We start from the raw sequence: 24030 nt of genomic DNA, 5'->3' as shown, positions 1-24030 counted from the left end.
AGAGCAGTTTCTTGTGTAATTGCCAGCATGGCTGCGAGTGGAGGACTTTTTCCAAGGAGAGTTCTCAGAGTAATAAAAATGTGTAGCACTTGTGACTTTTGATACCTGTGTATGTTTGATATCTACTATAACATAGGTGTTTATGCTGATCATAGGTCTTCATCAGTGGAACATAGGGATGGAGATAAGAAGGGGAAAGACAACTAATTAGTAATTAGTAGGCCTCAAAGTGTTGAAAAGAGCAGAGTAGGGACTCAGTTTGCATGGGTAAGCACTAAAATTTCTTCTGCTCCATACAAAATGTCTAACTGTTACAATTGTAAAGTAAATGCATTATTACAAGCAAAATAACATAGAGGCTAAATAATTAGAACAAGAGGTTCAATAGATAGCTGTAGCTCTGTCTGAAAGGGATTGTACATCCGCCACTTAACCCCGAACATCAGCCTCCACTTTCAAACCCTCACAGAGACTCGTTTCAGTGACACTTCAGCACATAAGATAGCAGAGCACACTCTCTACTAACTACAGTATACTGAACAAAAATTATCTAAGAGCATATTCAAAGCTGAAGAAACAGAAAACCAATAGTACCTCAGTGAAAGCAATGTCGGTTCATTAGATGGCATATTATTCACGTTGGTCAGTAGAGAGGTGGTTTCTGGTGCTTGGAGGCTGGGCGGTGGAAGGTGGGCTGGGCACCAAGGAGCGTGGAAGCAGAGACTTGCATAAAAAAAACGAAAGCCATTTGAGAGGTGGAAATTAGAGGGTTATAGGCAGGATGAAGGGGAAAAAGCCTTCATAACCAGTATATTGTGTATGTCAAGAGTGATTGGTGAACGTTTCCTCTGTGTCAGCACTTCACACCCATATTGCATTCCCTAACCTTTTTTATGATTTCCCTCTTGGTTGCTTTCAGCTTGCTTCATTCTTCTGCGTTTCTTTGGACATTAGTCAGTATTTTCCAGCGTAAGAGGGGTTTCTTGGATCTCCTGCCTAATATTTTGGGTCTGTGATTGATTGCTTATAGTCCCAGAGCTAGTCACAGTTTTCCAGTCCCCAGGCACTGGTAAAATGGTATTACATAATGATGACAATATTTTTGTAGATGTTAGAAAGCGCTATTCATCAATTTTTGTAGCCTCTGTGCAGTATCCTGATTATCCTGCTCAAATGTGATTTTGAACAACTCCACTCGTTGTAGAGGTCTGCAGTGTCTCTCGCTCTCCTTACTTCCCACCATCACCCATCCTCACCGCATCCATTTTACTCCAAGGGATTCTGAAAGCCTACGGTTCAGTCAAGGGTGCAGTGGAGGAAGGATTGGGATTACTCTCTTATTCCTGTGACACTGATTCTTCTGAATTCCTGATAAGGCAGAAGTGCAGAAGTAACTGCGTAATGGCCTTTCTCCATATCTTGTAAATAAGGGGCCAAAATGTAAATCCCTTTAAAAAAATGTGCCACGGTTTTTTCCATCTAATTTATCTTTGTTCTTTTATACCATCTGTCCAAAATGGTGCACGCCATTTTCAAGGTGAACATCTTCAACCTTGTGCAACAGATAATAAATATATCAAAGTAAGCCATTATACTGGGCGTCTTAAATATCTGAGTTGATGTCTTCTCAAACACTTGCGCCCAGGGCCTTATCGAGGGCTTGGAAAGCCAGGTATTAGCTTACACACCTTTGTGGCAGTAGCAAGGGACCCACACTTGTAGCCCTCTCCCTATTAACTTTATCTCCATCTTTTGAGTGGGAAAAAAGGTAATGACAAACTCTTAGCAAAAGGGGTCATGAAATGAAGGATGAGGGAATTAAAACATTAGTCTTACTGTTCTCAGCTATGTTTTTTTTATATAACATTAAAATATCCAGTGTATGTTGGAAATCATTTTCAACCTTTACATTATGGGGTTGGGCCTGGCTACTAATTATATTTGAATCATTTGCATCGTCTCTGTGGATCCATGGATGCTATGTGTAATCAAAATGCTAGTTCGTTTTTCAGTGGGCCTTAACTGCTTTACTGGGTTTCGTATGGGCAGTTAAAAAAAAAAACATGGCAGTGCAATTTTGAAACACTATACAATTGTGATAATCCTTAGATGTTCATTTCATTGGCCTAGTACCATGTGCTGTGTTTTATGGTACGATGTTTAAAATGGGATACACAGTTGAAGAGGTCTCCTCTAGGGTCGTCTCTTCATCCTATGCTATTAAAAGATGTACTTTTAATCAGGGCAGATTTTTATTCATTCTTCTGCAAATGCAGAATGTGCTAAAGCTGTCAAATATATGGTTCATGGAGCAACAACAAGCATTGATTGGTCAGCCTCTCAAAAATATTCTTTGCTGTGTGAGTTGAAAGTAAAATGTTAACACTGCTGTTGACAGCAAGGCATTTAATCCTCATGCAGTTATTAGAATTTGTTGATGCAAAATACCTATTTAGTCATTTTTATGTTCGTTTACAATGTTGTGCTTTTTGCAGGTGAAAAGCTATATTAGGACAAATAGTCACTTAAGAATTGCTCCATTTTGAGCTTAGTTCCCCTGTTTGTGTGCTCCCAGGTTCAAAGTGTGAATTATAGATTTTCAAGAAATGTAACATAAGATATTGTAGTGCTGCACTTAACCTAGTGTAGTGATATGTCTTTTCGTGTGAATTGTGTAATTAATTGGATGATATTGCCGGCCTCTTGTTTCCAAAGTATGCATCAGAACAGTTAGAACAGATGTGTTTCTATTCCATAGAGTGATTTGCTTGTTTAGTTGACAGCCTGGAAAATCTGGGCTGAATAGAGCATAAGTGTCCTTGTCCTTTGAGGCTATTACTAGAAGCTGTAATTTGCTTATCATCATTAATGAATTAGTGATATGGAGCCAGCCTGCCTGTGTGCAGTTTTCCTCATTTTTGCATTAGGAAAATGTAATCATGACATTGTGATTGCAGTTTACTTTTTAAAATCTTCAGTTGTCCTTTGTTCATCTCTTGACTCTAGAGTATATGCTATGAAGATGTTTTAGTCAATTGTATGACTGTCGAACTGATTTTAATGGAATTCGCCTATAGTGCTCCTATCACCACCAAAGTTTCACCTTGGTGCTGAGGTTTGAAACTCACCATCTCACGATTCAGCCAGCTGATCTAATGCGTCAATTAGAAATTGAAAAACTCTTCTGCCTGGACTAAAATTTGTCCCCATCCCACGACCCCTTTGAAAATTTTCATAATGGAATATTGACAGAGAAAGGCAAGACTTCATTTGCCCCAGGTTGTGCAAGACCTGTGCTGCTCTTGGATTTAGCTTAAAGGTTTAGAGAATTTGGACATTTGGAAAGTCCCTGTTTTTCTTAAATCGTAGTGTTGACCCACAGAGATTTGGTTTAGGAAGATAAAATATACACATGTAAACAAACATTAACATAAGACTTTATTAGCCAGAAGTGAAAATAAAATTCCCTCTAGGGGGCACTTTTTCATATAGGTTCCACTTTTTCACTACTGTGCCTTATTTCCGCTTGTCTTCTTCTAATACCCTTCTCTATTAGTATTGCATCTTCTGCACCCACTTCGTGGGGATTATTAACTCTTCTTTGCCTCACCCTAATACCACCTTCTGTCACATATCTTGTCTCTACTCTACTAAATATGACTCACTTTGATATTTTTTGCTTTCCAAACACCTGACCAAGTGAGAAGCAAACTATTTTAACCCCTTCGCTGCCAGGCCTTTTCCCCCTCCTGTGCCGAGCCTTTTTTTGGCTATTTGGAGCAGTTCGCGCTTAGGCCCTCATAACTTTTTGTTCACATAAGCTACCCACGCCAAATTTGCGTCCTTTTTTTCCAACATCCTAGGGATTCTAGAGGTACCCAGACTTTGTGGGTTCCCCAGAAGGAGGCCAAGAAATTAGCCAAAAAACAGTGAAAATTTCGTTTTTTTAAAAAAAAATGGGAAAAATGGGCTGCAGAAGAAGGCTTGTGGTTTTTTCCCTGAAAAGGGCATCAACAAAGGGTTTGCGGTGATAAAATCACCAGCTTCCCAGCTTTCAGGAACAGGCAGACTTGAATCAGAAAACCCAATTTTTCAAGACAATTTTGGCATTTTACGGGGACATACCCCATTTTTACGATTTTTTGTGCTTTCAGCCTCCTTCCAGTCAGTGACAGAAATGGGCATGAAACCAACGCTGGATCCCAGAAACCGCAACATTTTTTAAAAGTAGACAAAAATCTGAATTCAGCAAGGGGTAATTTGTGTAGATCCTACAAGGGTTTCCTACAGAAAATAACAACTGAAAAAGAAAAATATTGAAATGAGGTGAAAAAAACATAAATTTTTCTCTACGTTTTACTCTGTAACTTTTTCCAGCAATGTCAGATTTTCGAAAGCAATATACCGTTACGTCTGCTGGACTCTTCTGGTTGCGGGGATATATAGGGCTTATAGGTTCATCAAGAACTCTAGGTACCCAGAGCCAATAAATGACCTGCACCCTGCAGTGGGTTTTCAATCTATGCCGGGTATACAGCAATTCATTTGCTGAAATATAAAGAGTAAAAAATAGCTATCAAGAAAACCTTTGTATTTCCAAAAAGGGCACAAGATAAGGTGTTGAGAAGCAGTGGTTATTTGCACATCTCTGAATTCTGGGGTGCCCATACTAGCATGTGAATTACAGGGCATTTCTCAAATAGATGTCTTTTTTACACACTGTCTTCCATTTGGAAGGAAAAAATGTAGAGAAAGACAAGGGGCAATAACACTTGTTTTGCTATTCTATGTTACCCCAAGTCTCCCGATAAAAATGATACCTCACTTGTGTGGGTAGGCCTAGCGCACGCGACAGGATATGCCCCAAAACACAACGTGGACACATCACAGAAAACAGAGCTGTTTTTAGCAAAATGCCTACCTGTAGATTTTGGCCTCTAGCTCAGCCGCCACCTAGGGAAACCTACCAAACCTGTGCATTTCTGAAAACTAGAGACCTAGGGGAATCCAAGATGGGGTGACTTGTGTGGCTCGGACCAGGTTCTGTTACCCAGAATCCTTTGCAAACCTCAAAATTTGGCAAAAAAAACACATGTTCCTCATATTTCTGTGGCAGAAAGTTCTGGAATCTGAGAGGAGCCACAAATTTCCTTCCACCCAGCGTTCCCCCACGTCTCCCGATAAAAATGATACCTCACTTGTGGGGGTAGGCCTAGTGCCCGCGACAGAAAACGCCCCAAAGCGCAACGTGGACACATCCAAATTTGTGAAGGAAAACAGAGGTGTGTTTTGCAAAGTGCCTACCTGTAGATTTTGGCCTGTAGCTCAGCCGCCACCTAGGGAAACCTACCAAACCTGTGCATTTCTGAAAACTAGAGACCTAGGGGAATCCAAGATGGGGTGACTTGTGTGGCTCGGACCAGGTTCTGTTACCCAGAATCCTTTGCAAATCTCAAAATTTGGCTAAAAAAACACATGTTCCTAACATTTCTGTGGCAGAAAGTTCTGGAATCTGAGAGGAGCCACAAATTTCCTTCCACCCAGCGTTCCCCCACGTCTCCCGATAAAAATGATACCTCACTTGTGTGCGTAGGCCTAGCGCCCGTGACAGGAAATGCCCCAAAGCGCAACGTGGACACAGCCAAATTTTTGAAGGAAAACAGAGGTGTTTTTTGCAAAGTGCCTACCTGTAGATTTTGGCCTGTAGCTCAGCCGCCACCTAGGGAAACCTACCAAACCTGTGCATTTCTGAAAACTAGAGACCTAGGGGAATCCAAGATGGGGTGACTTGTGTGGCTCGGACCAGGTTCTGTTGACCATAATCCTTTGCAAACCTCAAAATTTGGCAAAAAAAACACTTGTTCCTAACATTTCTGTGGCAGAAAGTTCTGGAATCTGAGAGGAGCCACAAATTTCCTTCCACCCAGCGTTCCCCCACGTCTCCCGATAAAAATGATACCTCACTTGTGTGGGTAGGCCTAGCGCCCGCGACAGGAAACGCCCCAAAGCGCAACGTGGACACATCCAAATTTGTGAAGGAAAACAGAGGTGTTTTTTGCAAAGTGCCTACCTGTAGATTTTGGCCTGTAGCTCAGCCGCCACCTAGGGAAACCTACCAAACCTGTGCATTTCTGAAAACTAGAGACCTAGGGGAATCCAAGATTGGGTGACTTGTGTGGCTCGGACCAGGTTCTGTTACCCAGAATCCTTTGCAAATCTCAAAATTTGGCTAAAAAAACACATGTTCCTCACATTTCTGTGGCAGAAAGTTCTGGAATCTGAGAGGAGCCACGAATTTCCTTCCACCCAGCGTTCCCCCACGTCTCCCGATAAAAATGATACCTCACTTGTGTGGGTAGGCCTAGCGCCTGCGACAGGAAACGCCCCAAAGCGCAACGTGGACACATCCAAATTTGTGAAGGAAAACAGAGGTGTTTTTTGCAAAGTGCCTACCTGTAGATTTTGGCTTGTAGCTCAGCCGCCACCTAGGGAAACCTACCAAACCTGTGCATTTCTGAAAACTAGAGACCTAGGGGAATCCAAGATGGGGTGACTTGTGTGGCTCGGACCAGGTTCTGTTACCCAGAATCCATTGCAAACCTCAAAATTTGGCTAAAAAAACACATGTTCCTCACATTTCTGTGGCAGAAAGTTCTGGAATCTGAGAGGAGCCACAAATTTCCTTCCACCCAGCGTTCCCCCACGTCTCCCGATAAAAATGATACCTCACTTGTGTGGGTAGGCCTAGCGCCCGCGACAGGAGACACCCCAAAACGCAACGTGGACACATCACATTTTTTCATTCAAAACAGTGCCTACCTGTAGATTTTGGCCTCTAGCTCAGCCGGCACCTAGGGAAACCTACCAAACCTGTGCATTTTTGAAAACTAGAGACCCAGGGGAATCCAAGATGGGGTGACTTGCGGGGCTCTGATCAGGTTCTGTTACCCAGAATCCTTTGCAAACCTCAAATTCTGTCTAAAAAAACACACTTTCCACACATTTCGGTGACAGAAAGTTCTGGAATCTGAGTGGAGCCACAAATTTCCTTCCACCCAGCGTTCCCCCAAGTCTCCCGATAAAAATGATACCTCACTTGTGTGGGTGGGTCAGGTGCCTGCAACAGAATAAGGCCCAAAACTTGTAGAGATAGAGGGGATAGCACAGCAAGTTTATAAGGACATATTCTTTTATACATCTTTAGACTGACTCTGCTTTGGGGACCCACATAAGTGAGGTGTCATTTTACTTGGGAGACTGAGGGGAACACTGGGGAGTAGGAATTTTGTGCTGGAGTGGTGATCTTACGAAGAAAAGTAAGGAAAATATGCTTTTTTAAGCACATTTTGAGGTTTACAGAGGAGTCTGGGTAAGAAAATGTTGCGGGATCCACGCAAGCCACACCTCCCTGGACTCCTTGGGGTGTCTAGTTTTAAAAAATGTCTGGGTTTGGTAGGTTTCCCTAGATGAAGGCCGCACACAGGACCAAAAACATAGGTGCCCTCTCCCCCCCAAACACAGGTAGTTTTGTAATATATCGTTTTGATGTGCCCACATACGTCCGTGATGTGCCAAACACAAAAATTTTGAAAAGAAACACACTTAGGTTATGTGAAAAAGACCCCTCACCCACCAACCTAGTTGGTGGCATGCTTCATCATTGGGGTCCCACCTGAGGCACCTAGCGTGTCACAGGTGTGCTGCGACGCCTGATTACAGCAGAGCAGGTTTTGTCATTTTTACCACACATACTGGTTGGATTTGGCACGAGGGTGAGTGATGGTTCAGTGGATCAAATTTTACTAACAAGAGCTTTCACAAAAATGAGATGCACGGTTAGTAACTGAAAGGCAAAAAACTGAACCAATGACTCACAGCTCGTGAGCTGTAAAGCCGCGACAAGGCACCAACCGCTTTACAGTCCATTCACACAACTTTCATACATGACACACACAAGGCCATTCACATCGCCAGCCACGGGCCCAGCACATTACAACACTCACATCGACAGACAGCGCCACTCAAGGGCCCATCACTTACATACGCCCACATGCCTGATACAACAATCACACCAGCTGATGGGAGTGTGTGGACTGGTGTTTGGCTGGCAGTGTGTTGCAGTAGCCAACAGCAAGTCAATATGTACACTCTCAGCCAAGCCCCACTCCACACACAATGGCATCATTTTTTTTTTTTTTTTTTTAACAGAGGAACCCCTAACTAAGTAGAAAGAATTACAAAACTACAAACACAAAAGCTCTAACTAAGAACATGACAGAAATGCTAACCATGAAACTAAACACATGAAAATACAAAACAGACATGAGTTTACACTCATGGTTGTTCCCAGAAATTCTTCTGGGTGTGGTAATTCTTAAAACAAGCACCGACACACAGCCCAGGCTTTGAAGGACAATCTGGGCAGAACATTCGAGTCTCCCTCCGGATACCTCTTCGAAAACACACTCTACATTTCTTAGCTGGAAAGTCTTTTTTGGGTGTGGGAGGAATGTGCTCAGCAAAGTGGCGATCTTTCAATCTAGCCACATCCTCCACCACTGCTTCTCTAGGAACTCTGGCCTGTTCCACCACAATAAGGCTCTCTATCACTGACTCCTGAAATTTCACAAATGTCATCTTTGACTCTGGAGACCTATCCCTAAACACAATAAAAGCATTGAAGGTTGCTAAGTGGAAGAGGTGAAGTGCTAACTTCTTATACCAAACGTAAGACTTACGAATAGCAGTATAAGGTTCCAACCTCTGGTCAACTCTATCTACACCTCCCATGTGCTTATTATAATCTAAAATGCACACAGGTTTGCGCACTTCAGCAACCTGGCCCCAAACCGTCACAGGGGAAGTACTCTCATCATGGATGGTACTTAGCATGTAGACATCCCTCTTGTCTGAAAATTTCAAAGCTAGCAGCTCCTCGTTCCGCAAGGCACAGCACTGTCCTCTCTCAAGGTTTTTACAGACAAGCTCTCTTGGATAGCCTTTCCGGTTAGAACGGATTGTGCCACAAGCAACTGTGTCCACTCTAAACAATTCCTTGAACAATTGCACACCAGTGTAGAAGTTATCTACATACAAATGGTGACCTTTGTTGAAAAGTCGTCTACCAAGATCCCACACAATTTTCTCAGTAACTCCAAAAGTGGGAGGACAACCAGGGGGGTCAATATTGGAATACCTACCAGTGTACACACGGAAACTATACACATATCCTGTCCTACTTTCAGACAGCATATACAATTTAATTCCATATCGTGCCCTTTTGCTAGGAATGTACTGCCTAAAAACCAAACGACCCTTGAAGAGGACCAAAGACTCGTCCACACTTAACTCTTTGCCTGGAACATAGACCTCCGAAAACCGATCTACAAAATGATCAAGAACAGGCCTAATCTTAAAAAGACGGTCAGAATCTGGGTGATCTCGTGGCAAGGCTAATGCATTGTCAACAAAATGCAGCATCCTAAGAAGAAGCAAATACCGATTACGACTCATTGTCGCTGGAAATATAGCTGTTGCCATCAAGGGACTAGTAGACCAATACGAAGCCAGTGACGGCTTCCTTATCAACCCCATCAAAAAAGTCAAACCCAAAAACTTTTTTAACTCCTCCAAATTTTTGGGAATCCACTGGGCAGCTCTAGAGTGTGGCCTAAGTCTAGCAGCGTTGTCCCTCAAATGCTGCTCCGCATACAAATTAGTCTGCTCAACAATCTCTTCCAAAAACATATCATCCATGAATAACTCAAAGAAATTGATAGGCATAAAGTTCTCTGTATTGGCGTTACACCCCGGGAGACCAGTAAAGGCAGGCAACTCTGGCTGCTCCATATTTGGGGCAACCCAGACATCAGGTCTTATAACGGGAAACCTTTCAGCCCCAGGTTGCTGCACTATTGGCACATCAATGTCCTCTAAAACAGGCCCTTCATCTGCACTGAGTGTGGCTTCATCATCAGAAGATTCCCCTCCAACAGAAACATCACTGCCAGAATCTCTGACTTCCTCCTCTGCCTCAGATGCAGAGTCCGTCTCATAGTCATGATCAGACTGTGACTCAAAAAGCATACCAACCACCTGCTGAGCGGTCATCCTGCGGCTAGCCATGATCTCTCCTGCTAAAATTAACTGGACAAATTCACCACCAACAACCAGCACTGTGTAAGACAAGTAACAGAGTGTAGCTTTGTTAGTAAGAGTTATAAACTCAAAAACTATACCGCTCACTTGCCTGAAAAAGCTTGATTCACCAGCAACTACACAGCAATCACCAATGATATCCCACTAAAAATAAAGAAAGAAAGGCAAATTAGAAATAAGACAAAACAAATATCATTGTGCACAAACCTAAGAACAATTTCACACACAATCCTGCATTTAGTACAGCCCCTACAAACATGTCATTCATGCATTGCAACAATACTCCTTTGGAGTAAATTGTTTTTACTTACCTAAAACATGCAACTGTGCAAACTGCAGGTCAACCACCGCCAAAACCGCAAGGAGCCACAGCAAATAAAGCAAAAGCTTTGAACTAGAACAAAAAGGAGGAAAACATTTTTTATCACAAATGCAAAGACTTCTTCAGTTGACAAACACCCCACCATCAAACATTTAGAAATTGGTGCCTAAGTGGATTCTGCCATAGGGGCAGATGGGCCTACTAAAAGAATAGGCCTGTCTGCCCCAAGGAAGCCAGAAAATACCTTTAGTAGTGTGTCCCCATGGAGAGCGACCCTTGCCAAAGGGGACAGCCCTCAAATAAACAAAAAAACAAAAAAACACACACAACACTATCCCTGGTGCCTAAGTGGCTTCTGCCCCCCTTGGGGGCAGGTGGGCCTAAGAAAATAGGCCCATCTGCCCCCAGGGGGTGTAGAAATGGCCAACAGGTCAATGCCCCCCTTGGGGGGGCGCCCCGTGACCAAGGGGACGCCCCCCCACAAAAAAAATAAATTAAAAAAAATCCCTGGCGTTCTAGTGGTTTCTGCCCCCTTTGGGGGCAGACCAGCCTAAAAATAATAGGCTGATCTGTCTCCAAGGGGTGCAGAAATGGCCTGGGTACATGTGCCCCCAAAGTGGGGGGCGACCCTTGCCCAAGGCCCCCCCCATCCACTAACACACACACACACTATCCCTGGTGTCTAAGTGGCTTCTGCCCCCCTTGGGGGCAGGTGGGCCTAATAAAATAGGCCCATCTGCCCCCAGGGGGTGTAGAAATGGCCAACAGGTCAATGCCCCCCTTGGGGGGGGGCGCCCCGTGACCAAGGGGACGCCCCCCCACAAAAATAAACAAATAAAAAAAAATCCCTGGCGTTCTAGTGGTTTCTGCCCCCCTTGGGGGCAGACCAGCCTAAAAATAATAGGCTGATCTGTCTCCAAGGGGTGCAGAAATGGCCTGGGTACATGTGCCCCCAAAGTGGGGGGCGACCCTTGCCCAAGGCCCCCCCCATCCACTAACACACACACACACTATCCCTGGTGTCTAAGTGGCTTCTGCCCCCCTTGGGGGCAGGTGGGCCTAATAAAATAGGCCCATCTGCCCCCAGGGGGTGTAGAAATGGCCAACAGGTCAATGCCCCCCTTGGGGGGGGCGCCCCGTGACCAAGGGGACGCCCCCCCCCACAAAAATAAACAAATAAAAAAAAATCCCTGGCGTTCTAGTGGTTTCTGCCCCCCTTGGGGGCAGACCAGCCTAAAAATAATAGGCTGATCTGTCTCCAAGGGGTGCTGAAATGGCCTGGGTACATGTGCCCCCAAAGTGGGGGGCGACCCTTGCCCAAGGCTCCCCCCCATCCACTAACACACACACACACACACACACACTATCCCTGGTGCCTAAGTGGCTTCTGCCCCCCTTGGGGGCAGGTGGGCCTAACATAATAGGCCCATCTGCCCCCAGGGGGTGTAGAAATGGCCAACAGGTCAATGCCCCCCTTGGGGGGGCGCCCCGTGACCAAGGGGACGCCCCCCCACAAAAAAAAACAAATAAAAAAAAAAATCCTGGCGTTCTAGTGTTTTCTGCCCACCTTGGGGGCAGACCAGCCTAAAAATAATAGGCTGATCTGTCTCCAAGGGGTGCAGAAATGGCCTGGGTACATGTGCCCCCAAAGTGGGGGACGACCCTTGCCCAAGGCCCCCCCCCATCCACTAACACACACACACACACACTATCCCTGGTGTCTAAGTGGCTTCTGCCCCCCTTGGGGGCAGGTGGGCCTTACAAAATAGGCCCATCTGCCCCCAGGGGGTGTAGAAATGGCCAACAGGTCAATGCCCCCCTCGGGGGCGCCCCGTGACCAAGGGGACGCCCCCCCCCACCACAAAAATAATCAAATAAAAAAAAATCCCTGGCGTTCTAGTGGTTTCTGCCCCCCTTGGGGGCAGACCAGCCTAAAAATAATAGGCTGATCTGTCTCCAAGGGGTGCAGAAATGGCCTGGGTACATGTGCCTCCAAAGTGGGGGGCGACCCTTGCCCAAGGCCCCCCCCATCCACTAACACACACACACACACACACACACAATCCCTGGTGTCTAAGTGGCTTCTGCCCCCCTTGGGGGCAGGTGGGCCTAACATAATAGGCCCATCTGCCCCCAGGGGGTGTAGAAATGGCCAACAGGTCAATGCACCCCTTGGGGGGGCGCCCCGTGACCAAGGGGACGCCCCCCCTCAAAAAAAAATAAAATAAAAAAAACCCTGGCGTTCTAGTGGTTTCTGCCCACCTTGGGGGCAGACCAGCCTAAAAATAATAGGCTGATCTGTCTCCAAGGGGTGCAGAAATGGCCTGGGTACATGTGCCCCCAAAGTGGGGGGCGACCCTTGCCCAAGGCCCCCCCCCCATCCACTAACACACATACACTATCCCTGGTGTCTAAGTGGCTTCTGCCCCCCTTGGGGGCAGGTGGGCCTACAAAAATAGGCCCATCTGCCCCCAGGGGGGCAGAAATGGCCAACAGGTCAATGCCCCCCTTGGGGGGGCGCCCTGTGCCCAAGGGGACGCCCCCCCACAAAAATAAACACATAAAAAAAAATCCCTGGCGTTCTAGTGGTTTCTGCCCCCCTTGGGGCAGATCAGCCTAAAAATAATAGGCTGATCTGCCCTCAAGGGGGGCAGAAATGGCCCTAAAAGACATGCCCCCCAAAGGGGAGCGACCCTTGCCCAAGGGGGCGCCCCCCATCCACTACACACACAATCCCTGGTGCCTAAGTGGCTTCTGCCCCCCTTGGGGGCAGATGGACCTAAAAAACATAGGCCGATTTGCCCCCAAGGGGGGCAGAAAAGGCCAACAGTTCTCTGCCCCCTTGGGGGGGGCGCCCATTGCCCAAGGGGGCACCCCCCCCACATAAATACACATAAAAATTAAAAAAAACTGGTGATCTAGTGTTTTCTGCCCCCGTTGGGGGCAGATCTGGCTAAAAAGTAGCCAATCTGCCCTCAAGGGGGGCAGAAATGGCCCTAAAAGACATGCCCCCCAAAGGGGAGCGACCCTTGCCCAAGGGGGCGCCCCCCCATCCACTACACACACAATCCCTGGTGCCTAAGTGGCTTCTGCCCCCTTTGGGGGCAGATGGACCTAAAAAAAATAGGCCGATCTGCCCCCAAGGGGGGCAGAAAAGGCCAACAGTTCTCCCCCACACATATATGCACATAACAATATAAATCCCTGGTGATCTAGTGTTTTCTGTCCCCCTTGGAGGCAGATCTGGCTAAAAAGTAGCCAGATCTGCCCCCAAGGGGGGCAGAAATGGCCTAAGTAATTGCCCCCTAAAGGGGAGCGACCCTTGCCCAAGGGGCCGCTCCCCGCAAGCCAGAAACAGAAAGTACAACAAAAAAAACAAATCCCTGGTGTCTAGTGGGCATTCCTGCTGCCCGATCGCAATGCGATCGGGCAGCAGGAATGCTCAAAGAGACACCCGGTGCCTCTTTAGCCCCAACCCCCCACCCACCGGGAAGAGGAACTCACCTATTCACTCGTCGCCGCACAGGAAGCAAATGGCTTCCTGTGCGGCGAGAATCCCATAATGAAGTCAGCGCGCGATTGCGCGCTGATGTCATTATGGGGAGATGGGGGGGTCGGGGTTGGAAGGGGAAAGGCTTCCCCTTCCATCCCTGACTTTGGGGGTTGGGGGGGAAGCACACAGAGGGAGCGAGAGCGCTCCCTCTGGGCTGTGTGCCGAGGACGTAGTGGTTACGTCCTCGGCACAGCAGCACTGTGCCGCGGGACGTAACCACTACGTCCGCGGCCCAGAAGGGGTTAAAACCATTTATCCTCCTAACCATTATAAATACACAACTAAAAACTTCAAACTTGAGATTTAAGTGAACTCCATGAAACTTAAATTGTTGACCAGTATCACTGCATCTGTAAGGGATACTTCAGAACTTACTTCCTGCTCTTCACCTCTCACATTGGTAGGTGGGTGATTCGCTTCATGAGTTTTTGAATGCCTCTACTGCTGTCAAAATACCATACAGGCACAAACTAACAGTTTCCCCCATCTGCAAGTTTCAACTGCAAACTGTACCTCTCAGTCTTTAGTAACAGCAAAATCATGATCTAATTGAACACCCAGAATCTTGTGGTGTTTGATTTTCCCTACGAATCCTTCAGGATACATTTCAATATTCCTTCTTCTTATTCATACAGCCCATCACCAGTTGTACTTTCTTCTAAACTTAACACCCTGCTTTCACATATTCCTTCTACCCCTGATAGTCTTATTGCTGATTCACATGTCACCTGGTTATCGCTTTCTGACTCCTCTCCTAATTTCTCTCCCACAGCTTATCCGGTAGTTACCTCCTTGTTTGTTTCTCAGGCTATTCTCATTCAAGTAATAAATAACTGCCTCGGGCTGTCAATCTCATATTCTAACTCCCTTTTGTCCTCCATCTGAACTGTCTAGAAATCCTCCCCCTCCATTTTTCTCCCCTCAGGTCTCTTTACACTGGTTGATCAAGAATCATATCTCACGTCCTCTTCATGTCCCTTCTCACAACTTTCCTCTCTCTCCTTTCACCCTGAAATGTTCCCTCTCACTTCTATTGGCAGACCCCTCTCAGCGTCTCCCTATAGCTCTTTCTCTTCTTCTTGTCAAGAAGGTCCCACACTTCCTGCACATTATGCTACATGTACTTGTCATCAAACCCATCTTCTGCCAAACATACCTATCCCAAATCCATGATTGCCTGGTTGATCACTGTGTCTCCTCTTCAAAGACAATACATCTTGCAACATTCAGACCTGTTTTTAATCTTGAACTGCTAGAACACTCCTCCTTAGATTGAGTCTAACCTCATTCACATGTCTATGCACAAGAGTACTGTAACACAACCTGTGGAGAAAATCGATCTTACGCTTGCACTCAAGTAAATTTGTCATTCCATAGACAGTATATATGAGTTTCTTCAACCAGCTCAAAAACTTAATGGCCTGCATGTGAACAATAAGCAACTAGGCTGGCTACCTTGGAGCATCGCGATTCTCATCCTCTAAGAATGAAATCTCATTCTGATGATGGGGAACTCCAAGAACTCATTGAAAGCTGTTGAAGGCAACTTTTGCCTTTCTCCCCCGTTCCTGACTAAGCCTAATTCAGCTTCCCATTCGTGCAATCACTAACCACCAAACTTCTTGGGCCTGTCTTACATCTAGAAAATTAGGACATAAGGACATACTAACTTTGTGTAAGTACCTAATGAACTGCTAGTTACTCTCTTTTACTAAAACCATTTACTGTCTTTGGCGTCTACGGCATTACAGCAGTGGAATAGCTCATATTAGCACTGCCCACAACCACAGACTCAACATCTCCATCAGATCTGCAACTTTCCCAGAAGGTTGGAAGCATGCAGCAGTCAACGCCCCCTCAAAAAGCCATCAGCTGACCCACAGCAACTCAGCAACTTCTGTCCTTTCTCCCTACTCCCCTACCCAGCCAAAGTGATTAAGAAGGCCATTAACAATCAACTCGCCACCCACTTCAAACTAAACCACCTGCTGGACTACACCTAATCAGGATTCAGAAACAACCACAGCACTGAAACAACACTCATCGTTGCCACAGACATCCAAACCCTCCTGGACCGAGGAGAGTCTGCAGCCTTCATCCTGCTCGACCTCTTTGCAGCCTTCGACACGGTCCCTCACAACACACCCATTAGAAGACTCCATTACATTGGCATCCAAGGACCTGTCCCCAACTAGATTGGCTCCTTCCTCCTGGGAAAATCCCAACGTCAGGCTGCCACTCTACTCATCAGAAACCAAGAGCCTAATTTATGGACTCCCCCAAGGATCAGCTCTCAGCTTCACCCTGTTTAACATCTACATGACTCCGCTCACCACCATCATCCGATTCCCAAGGCATCACCATCATATCTTAGGCCAATGAAACCCAACTTATCCTATCCCTCATTGACAAGACAACTACCACTATAACCAGCTTCACCACCTGCATGACCATGGTAGCAGAATGGATGAAATCCAGCTGCCTGAAGCTTATCTCTGACAAGATGGCAGCACTGGTCTTTAGGCAACATGAACTCTCAATGGGACTCCACCTGATGGCTGACAGTGCTGGGACCAACACACACAGACCATGCAAAGACCTGAGAATCATCTTGGATGACATACTCAACATGACGGCACAAGTCAAAGCATTGAGCTCCTCCTGCTTCTGCATGTTATGAAAAATCTTCAAATGGATGCCCCAGAATGCCAGATGTACTATGAAATAAGAACCCATCATAAGAAGACTCAACCACGGCAACGCCCTCTATGCTGGAATCCTACACAGACTCCAGACCATTCACAGATTCAAGACTCACCCTTAACCTTCCACGCAGCACCCACATCTCACCACAATTCGGAGAGCTCAACTGGCCCCCCATTCACAAACGCAGCCAATTCAAACTTCTCACATACGCATTCAAAGCACTGTACTACATCGGCACCACATACCCTAACACCTGCATACATTTTCACCAACCTGCCAGACACTTAAGCTAAGCTTCAATGTCACTTGCACGCATCCCTCTCCTTCACAAAAGCAGTGCCGGAGGATTGCTGATTCTCCCACATAACGGCCCAAAACATGGAACGACCCCCCACAACCCATTAGAGCCTCCCCATCGCTTCTTCAGTTCCGCAAGAAGCTAAAGGCCTGGCTCTTCGACTAACTCTGCAAGGCTACTCACCTACACACCTCCCCAAGCACCTGGATACCCTTACGGGCTATTAGTGCGGTATACAAATCTTCATAAAATAACATAACAGTTAAACACCATTTGGAAAATTTCAGTACTATTGTTAGTCCCAATCTTGGGATCCTTATATTTACAGAAACCTGATTTAAAGACACTGCACATTATGTTTTCAATCTCCTCTTCCCTTAACATTAGTCTGTCTTTCCATATGATTGTGAGGTCAGACAGGACAATAGAGTTGCAGTTATCCACAAGATTACAGTCTGTTGTAGGCAACATCCTACCGAACACTATCTCTTCTTTGAATCAGAGGCTAGTATATTCCTTAGCAACTTCAGTTCAAGGTACACAGCTTTCTACCTGCTTTCTACGTTTCCTCAGCGCAATAATCCAAAAGGACTATACTCCATCATTGCTAAACATCTCCTTCTGTTAACTGATGTCTCCACTTTCAGATCCCTTTTACCTTATCCTTTGCCAGATACAAAAGGGTTATCCAAGAACAAAAAAAATATATGGTTTCAGGGCTCAATAAATATCTACATTCATACACTTCCATTCAAGACTCAGATAATCCTTCCCTCAGGTAGCCACCGGCCTGAAATTAAACGTTGGCAGAGCTAATCAGAACGATGTATGAAAGATTTGATTGATGAATGCACTTGTCTGAAAAGCAAGAAAAAAATATCAATATCCAGTGCCCCATGGTTCACAAAAGCTCTGTATGAGAAAACATGTGATCAGAAGATTAGAGGACACTTTCTTGTCTAAATCCTTATATATCAAATCTTTTTTTGATACCCCCAAAAATTGCTCAAGATATCTGTTTGATATAGATAAAGCGGTCAACAGCCCCTCCATATTTGGCATAACTGAAGTCCCTGAATCTAAATGCAAAGACTTTGTGAAATTCTTTGCTGAAAAGTCAAATCCATTGAACTCTTACTTTGCTCAAGTCTGTGATCATCTGACTGATGATAATCTAATCATTATCTTCATAAGAGCTCAGATGTTCTCCTCTCATTTTACTCTTACCTCAGAGCCTGGGAATCTCAAAATCATTATCAGTGTTAACTCTTTTTTTTTTTTTTGTGTGGGCGTTGGCCAGTGGCGGAACCCCACACTACCTCTCCATTGCATCCTCAGCCATTGTCCAACACTGGGGAGGCTGGTAATCCTTTTGGATTGCTACATACCTTGCAGGAAGAGTGGTGGTGAGTCCTGGGTGGCTCTGGTGGAAGCTCCTGGCAATGGGCTCCGTCACTTAGGAAGGTGCAGACATCCCGACCTCTGACAACTACCTAAAAAAAAATAGCCCCCAAACCTGTACAGTGAGCTATCAGGGCATTATCAGGGCATTAACAGGGTGACGGTAATGAGGATCGATTAGGAAGAGCTAGGGCTCATGGCATATGCTCAGGAGGTGGCCATCTTTTCATGAGGACTTCACTGAACAAACTAGATTGCTCAAGAAATCAAGAATGTGTAGGTATGTCCACACTAAGAATCCCTCACTATTTAAACAGCCGCCTTAGATGTGGGGTACCCTTGCCTATATGTTGATAAATGAATAGAATATTTAACTGAGAACTGACTTACCAATACTTGATCGTAACTTTTAATCTATAGTTTGCGCTCTTTTATTTTGAAAGGTAACAAAACAAAATTGCCATGTTCAAAAAACGGTCCTTTATAATTAAAAAAAAATGGCATATTTAAAGCACTGTCACTCTTTGGGATTTAGTCTGTTCTATAGAAATCTGCGGATAAATAAGTAAGGGTCAGAGTAAGAATTGAAAACATATTAGCAAACTAAATTAGATTAGGTATTAATGACTTGCATGGCTGTTTCCCTGTTAGGAACCTTCTCCACTGGACATAAACTAAAGTATATCCCTCAACAGTGTTAAGCATAGATGCCAAAATACATAGATGCATAATCGTGGGACACCAATCTATGGAAATTGAGGTTTGCACATGTTCCATTGAACAGTCTGCATATTGAGTGTCTATGGATTATACGAATGTGCTAAGAATTTTTTAACCCCAAACAAAATTGAGTGTAGGTGCAAACTTTAAATTAATTTTGACTATTGTAAAAGTTTTATTTTCATTCCTAAATTAATGTGTTCATGCACCTTTCTCAATTTTTGCTGCTGGTGATTTCCAACACATTTTTTAGTCCATTATAGAATAACTATTTAAGGCATGCAGATACAAAGAATATCCTAACATAAATTTATGAGGCTGATGCTCAAAAGACGGGGAGAACTTTTGAACCTCAGATTACCTCATTTGCCTACTTCTCTAGAAATGATTACTGTCCGGGAAACAAAGTAATTGTTAGCCTGTTTCAAATTTGGTTCATCCCGCCAAAAATAACTGGAAACATATATGTTACCTTGCTTACAAATCTTATGAGAAATTAGCTAATGTTTAAACATTTTCATTTTAGGCTTCCATGCACGTCTGTTGTGAAACACACTTGAATCTTCAGTATTTACAAAACTATAGTTAAGGAACACAAGCGTAGAGTAGTTTTAGATATTCATAAATGTTTTTAAACCTTTTCAGCCTATTGCTTATGAGGAATTTCAGAGTGCTACATTGTGCTGAAATTCATGTAACATATTTCAGTAGCTATGGGTACTAGAAGTATGTCATGAACGGTCTTCAAATAGTTAAACCAGTCTATATGTGTTTGTTACACTCTACAATATGTGCACGCTATCAAAAATCATATAGTATTTATAATTATTAAAGCAAGTTTCATTTTGATATAATGTTCTGGTTAGGAATTGGATAAAGAAATGGGGTCTTGATTACAAATTTTGTTTCATACTTTTTTTAAAACTTTGTTTTATTGAGTTTAAAGTTTAGCAATTTGAATCTGTGGGTACAAGACACATGCCTCACCAACTCCCAGGTACGGGCCCTGTCTTCATCTGCTATAGGTTCCCCATAATCTCCAGCCCAGGCTTTAATGACTGCATATGGGTTATCCTCTCGGATTGCACTATAAAACAGAGTGATCAGGTGCCTGCTTCACACTTTTAACAAGATTCACTATTGACTAACGTACACATTCTTATAACAAAGTATTTCATAATATAAAGACTACTGTAGGCTGGGGAGAACAGCCTGATTTGGAGTAAATGAGAGGACACGCTAGTTGGTATTTTGACCCTATGTCTCAGATATAGGCACATGTTGTGTAGCAAGTTCTTCTTGGCAAGCTATCTGCAATAGATTGTCATAAAGTGATGCCATCAGTTTGGTTGTAAATGGGGAATACATAAGGTTTATGGAGGAATGTGAACACATTTATAGTCACAACCCATTGTTAAATATCATTACCATAAAGTTTTTTTCTCTGAATATAATGACACATCTATGGTGTTGATGGCAAACTAGTCCTGTGATCTCTAGTTTGATCAAAAGCTTACTGTCCCAATCAATGCACAGAATAATTTTCTTTTTCTTTGCTTTATCGATTGTAGACATTTATGACGTCGTTTGTTAATGTTAATCTGGTTAATTATATTTCGGATTCAAAATGTAAAAGGTTTGTGTGAAAGTGTGTTGTAAGCATTGTGTGTCTTTAATCTAGACTAACATCTTGTAATTTGATATTTATTTGAAATGATTTTCTACAGGACGAAGATGAATTGGATTCCCACACAATGGTGAAGACTAACTCTGAAAGTGCTGGTACAATGAGGGCTACAAGCACAATGAGTGAAAGTGCACAGACAATGATAGAACATAACAGCACAATGCTAGAATCAGACTTGGGAACTATGGTTATTAATAGTGACGACGATGAAGAAGAAGAAGATGGAACTATGAAAAGTAAGGCTTTAGGCTTCTTCTTTCTTTCACCATTCCTCACGCTACCTCCCCAGTATGTAATACAAACATCATTCTCCATTTGGAGGACATGCATCTAATTGTACAGCTGAGCTAGAGGCCCAGCTTTTCATTATCATAAACCAATTTTTTGTTCATATGAATTGATATTTATACATATGCTTTATCTACCGTATTTTCATAAAATCGGTTATTACGTTTACATGTGTATTTTTTTAATAAAAAAATGTATTTGATCTTGTGCTGCTTTTTCACAAAACAAATTAAAATCAGCATTACTGAGCCTGTTCTATGCAATTTGTTTTCCATGTTTTTGAACATTTCGGCATTAGATGAAACATATATAAAATCAATTTCATATTTTGGAGCCAAGTTTATTTCTTTATAATTTTGTTCATTGTAGGTGGCACAAAAAAAAACGGAGTATCATGTCAGAGAATTAGGTTCTCTGCGTATAAAACTCATTTACAAAATGATATGTGGGTTCATGGTGTGTAATTCTGAAGGAAGGTTTAATTTTAGTAGTAGTTTACAGCTTTGTATCGGTTGCGTGTTGAATTAGCTACATGTTGTGAATTTATATAGTCATACCTCGTCTCTACATTAACCTGAAAGTGGAGGTATGTTCAACTGAGAAAGTCAAATGATTTTATGCCAATTACACGTAGATGTGAAACAGTGATTTTAAAACAACATTCACCACTTTGAACAATGAATGTATGAGAGTTTGAATCTTAACCATTACCCAATAGTATCTAGAGAATGGTTCCTTCCAGAAGTTGCTTCGTAGGCAAGAAGACAAGTCCTTGAAGCAGTCAAGAGAGAATTCTTTCTAACAGGGATAAACATATATAATCTTTTCCCTGCTAAATACAAATATAATTTGGAGGTAGAAGGAGAATTTATAGTCTATATTCATGTATAGACATGATTAGAGACACATGAGCAGAGATTTCATACTTGTTATCATCTTACAAGATTGTAAGTCATGCTAGAACAATAATATGACTGGGAAAATATATGGAGAGTACTCTGAGGAAATTGACAATGACTAAGGCATGAGTTAATTTGTTGTCACTAATGGATGTTATGGTTTATTCAGCCTTCCTAGAGTTGATGGTAAATGTAAGCTTGATCTCAGTTTTACCATGTTTGGCATTGAAATGTTGAATGTGGGCTTAATGTTTAATATTGAACTTCTGAGTATTTTTTTTTTTGCTATCATTATTTTGGACATTGGGTACCTTACTGTGTGGTAGTATGAGTAAACTGATGTTCATTTCTTAATGGCAAGTAGTTACGTAGCTAAGTGAACATTAAAAACAAATTGAATGGGATGAAGTTATTTGTAATTCGTTTAAATGTGAATATGTTTTTGTTTTTTCATTTCTTTCATCTGAAGACTTTAGCCCTCATTACGACCCAGGCGGTCCGAAGAACGCCAGGGCCGCTGTGGCGGTCTCACTGCCAAAATACGAGTTTGGCGGTTTGCCAAAAGCCAAACTGCCGATACTCTGCCCGTCCTGCCTCTTTTCTGTGGTCCATCGGGCTGGAGGTGAGGACCTCCATCACGGCGGACGCCAAAATACCGCTAGCGGTAATACAACGCAGGAGACCACCAGTATTTTCTGGTGGTTGTACTGCCAGAAAAAGCTGGCAGTCTTGCATCCCGGCAACAGGAATAAGCATTCCTGTCGCCAGGATATACTTGCACACACTTTCACATACCGGCACGCATGCACTCACATGATTCTACGCACAAACACACCCCCACTCACCCATGCAACCGCAACATACACACCTACTCACACTGACATACATACACATACACCGCTGACATGCACACATTCACTCCCATCCTCCCCCCTCCAGCGCATACCCACATTCACGCCCCCCTCACCCGCATGCATCCATTCACGCACCCTCTCACCTTCACCTTCCGCACTGCATAGACCCATTCACTCCCCCCTTCCACACTGCACACACGCACTCACCCCATCCATCTGCATTCACCAACATACACTCACTCACCTCCCCCCGCATTCACAACATTCTGACACACACTCACACCCCCATCGTCCCCCCTCAAAATCCCCCCTCCTCCCCTGTCCGACGATCACTTACCTCATCCATCGAGGTAGTCCGGAAAGGGACAGGTCCTGGCGCTTCCACCTCCGGCAGGCGCTTCCACCTCCTTTTGACATGGTGGTGCTGGCGAGGAACCGCCTCTTCCCAGCCGACCATCAGCACGACTGCTGTTTGATTTCTGCCCGATTTCGGGCAGAAATCTGACAGCAGTCGTAATGTGGCGGTCTCTAGACCGCCAGCACTGGTGCTCTTTCAGCACCCGCGGCTTTGACGGTCTTGTAAAAAGACTGCCAAAGTCATAATGAGGGCCTTTGTCTTGCACTTTTATTGTCTTATTGTTGCAAATGTATGCTTAAAGAAGTGTTGGTTACTTTGTAAGCATTTATTTGTAGATTTCATACTGCCTAGTGTTGGATTGCAGTTGTTCCTCCAGTTTGTAAATAAAAAAAACTGTAAAACATTTATTTATAGACCAACTCTCACTCTTAACCGACAGACTGGGGTGAGCCAGCGTCTAGACTGAGTGAAGACCAAGAGTATATGGTATTTCTAAAACCACACCCACCAGTTCTACATGTTTTTGTTTTGTTGTGAACATGGGTTTTCATCTTATGGCCCTTATGAATTGCTTCATAATACTTTTTATGGGCAGAAAGAGTATATTTCCACCTGCACATATATTGTTAAGAGTGTATAATGTTTCCAAGTTTGGTATTGGTTTCTTTACATTGTCTAGGTCTACCTTATGATGCCTCGATAAAGAAGTTGTTTGGATTCTTATTTTAAGGGCCATTTCTCCTGGTGTTTTTTTTTGTTGCTCATCTTTGAAATTGGCAGGAAAAA

The 24030-nt window shown here is 43.9% G+C and overlaps 1 protein-coding gene across 2 annotated transcripts in view; it reads left to right on the top strand.

Annotated features, from left to right (window-relative positions):
* STK3 (serine/threonine kinase 3) overlaps positions 1-24030 on the top strand; it is a 731888-nt gene that overhangs the window by 480163 nt on the left and 227695 nt on the right. For both annotated transcript variants that reach the window (XM_069220541.1, XM_069220540.1), the window contains exon 9: positions 20886-21081. In XM_069220541.1, coding sequence (XP_069076642.1) covers positions 20886-21081 — 196 coding nt within the window. The remainder of the gene's footprint in view (positions 1-20885; positions 21082-24030) is intronic.

This window comes from Pleurodeles waltl, chromosome 2_2, assembly GCF_031143425.1.
Source record: "Pleurodeles waltl isolate 20211129_DDA chromosome 2_2, aPleWal1.hap1.20221129, whole genome shotgun sequence".
NCBI classification, from domain to species: domain Eukaryota; kingdom Metazoa; phylum Chordata; class Amphibia; order Caudata; family Salamandridae; genus Pleurodeles; species Pleurodeles waltl.
The sequence above is the reverse complement of the archived record's forward strand: the minus strand, read 5'-3'. Positions and strand labels throughout refer to the sequence as shown.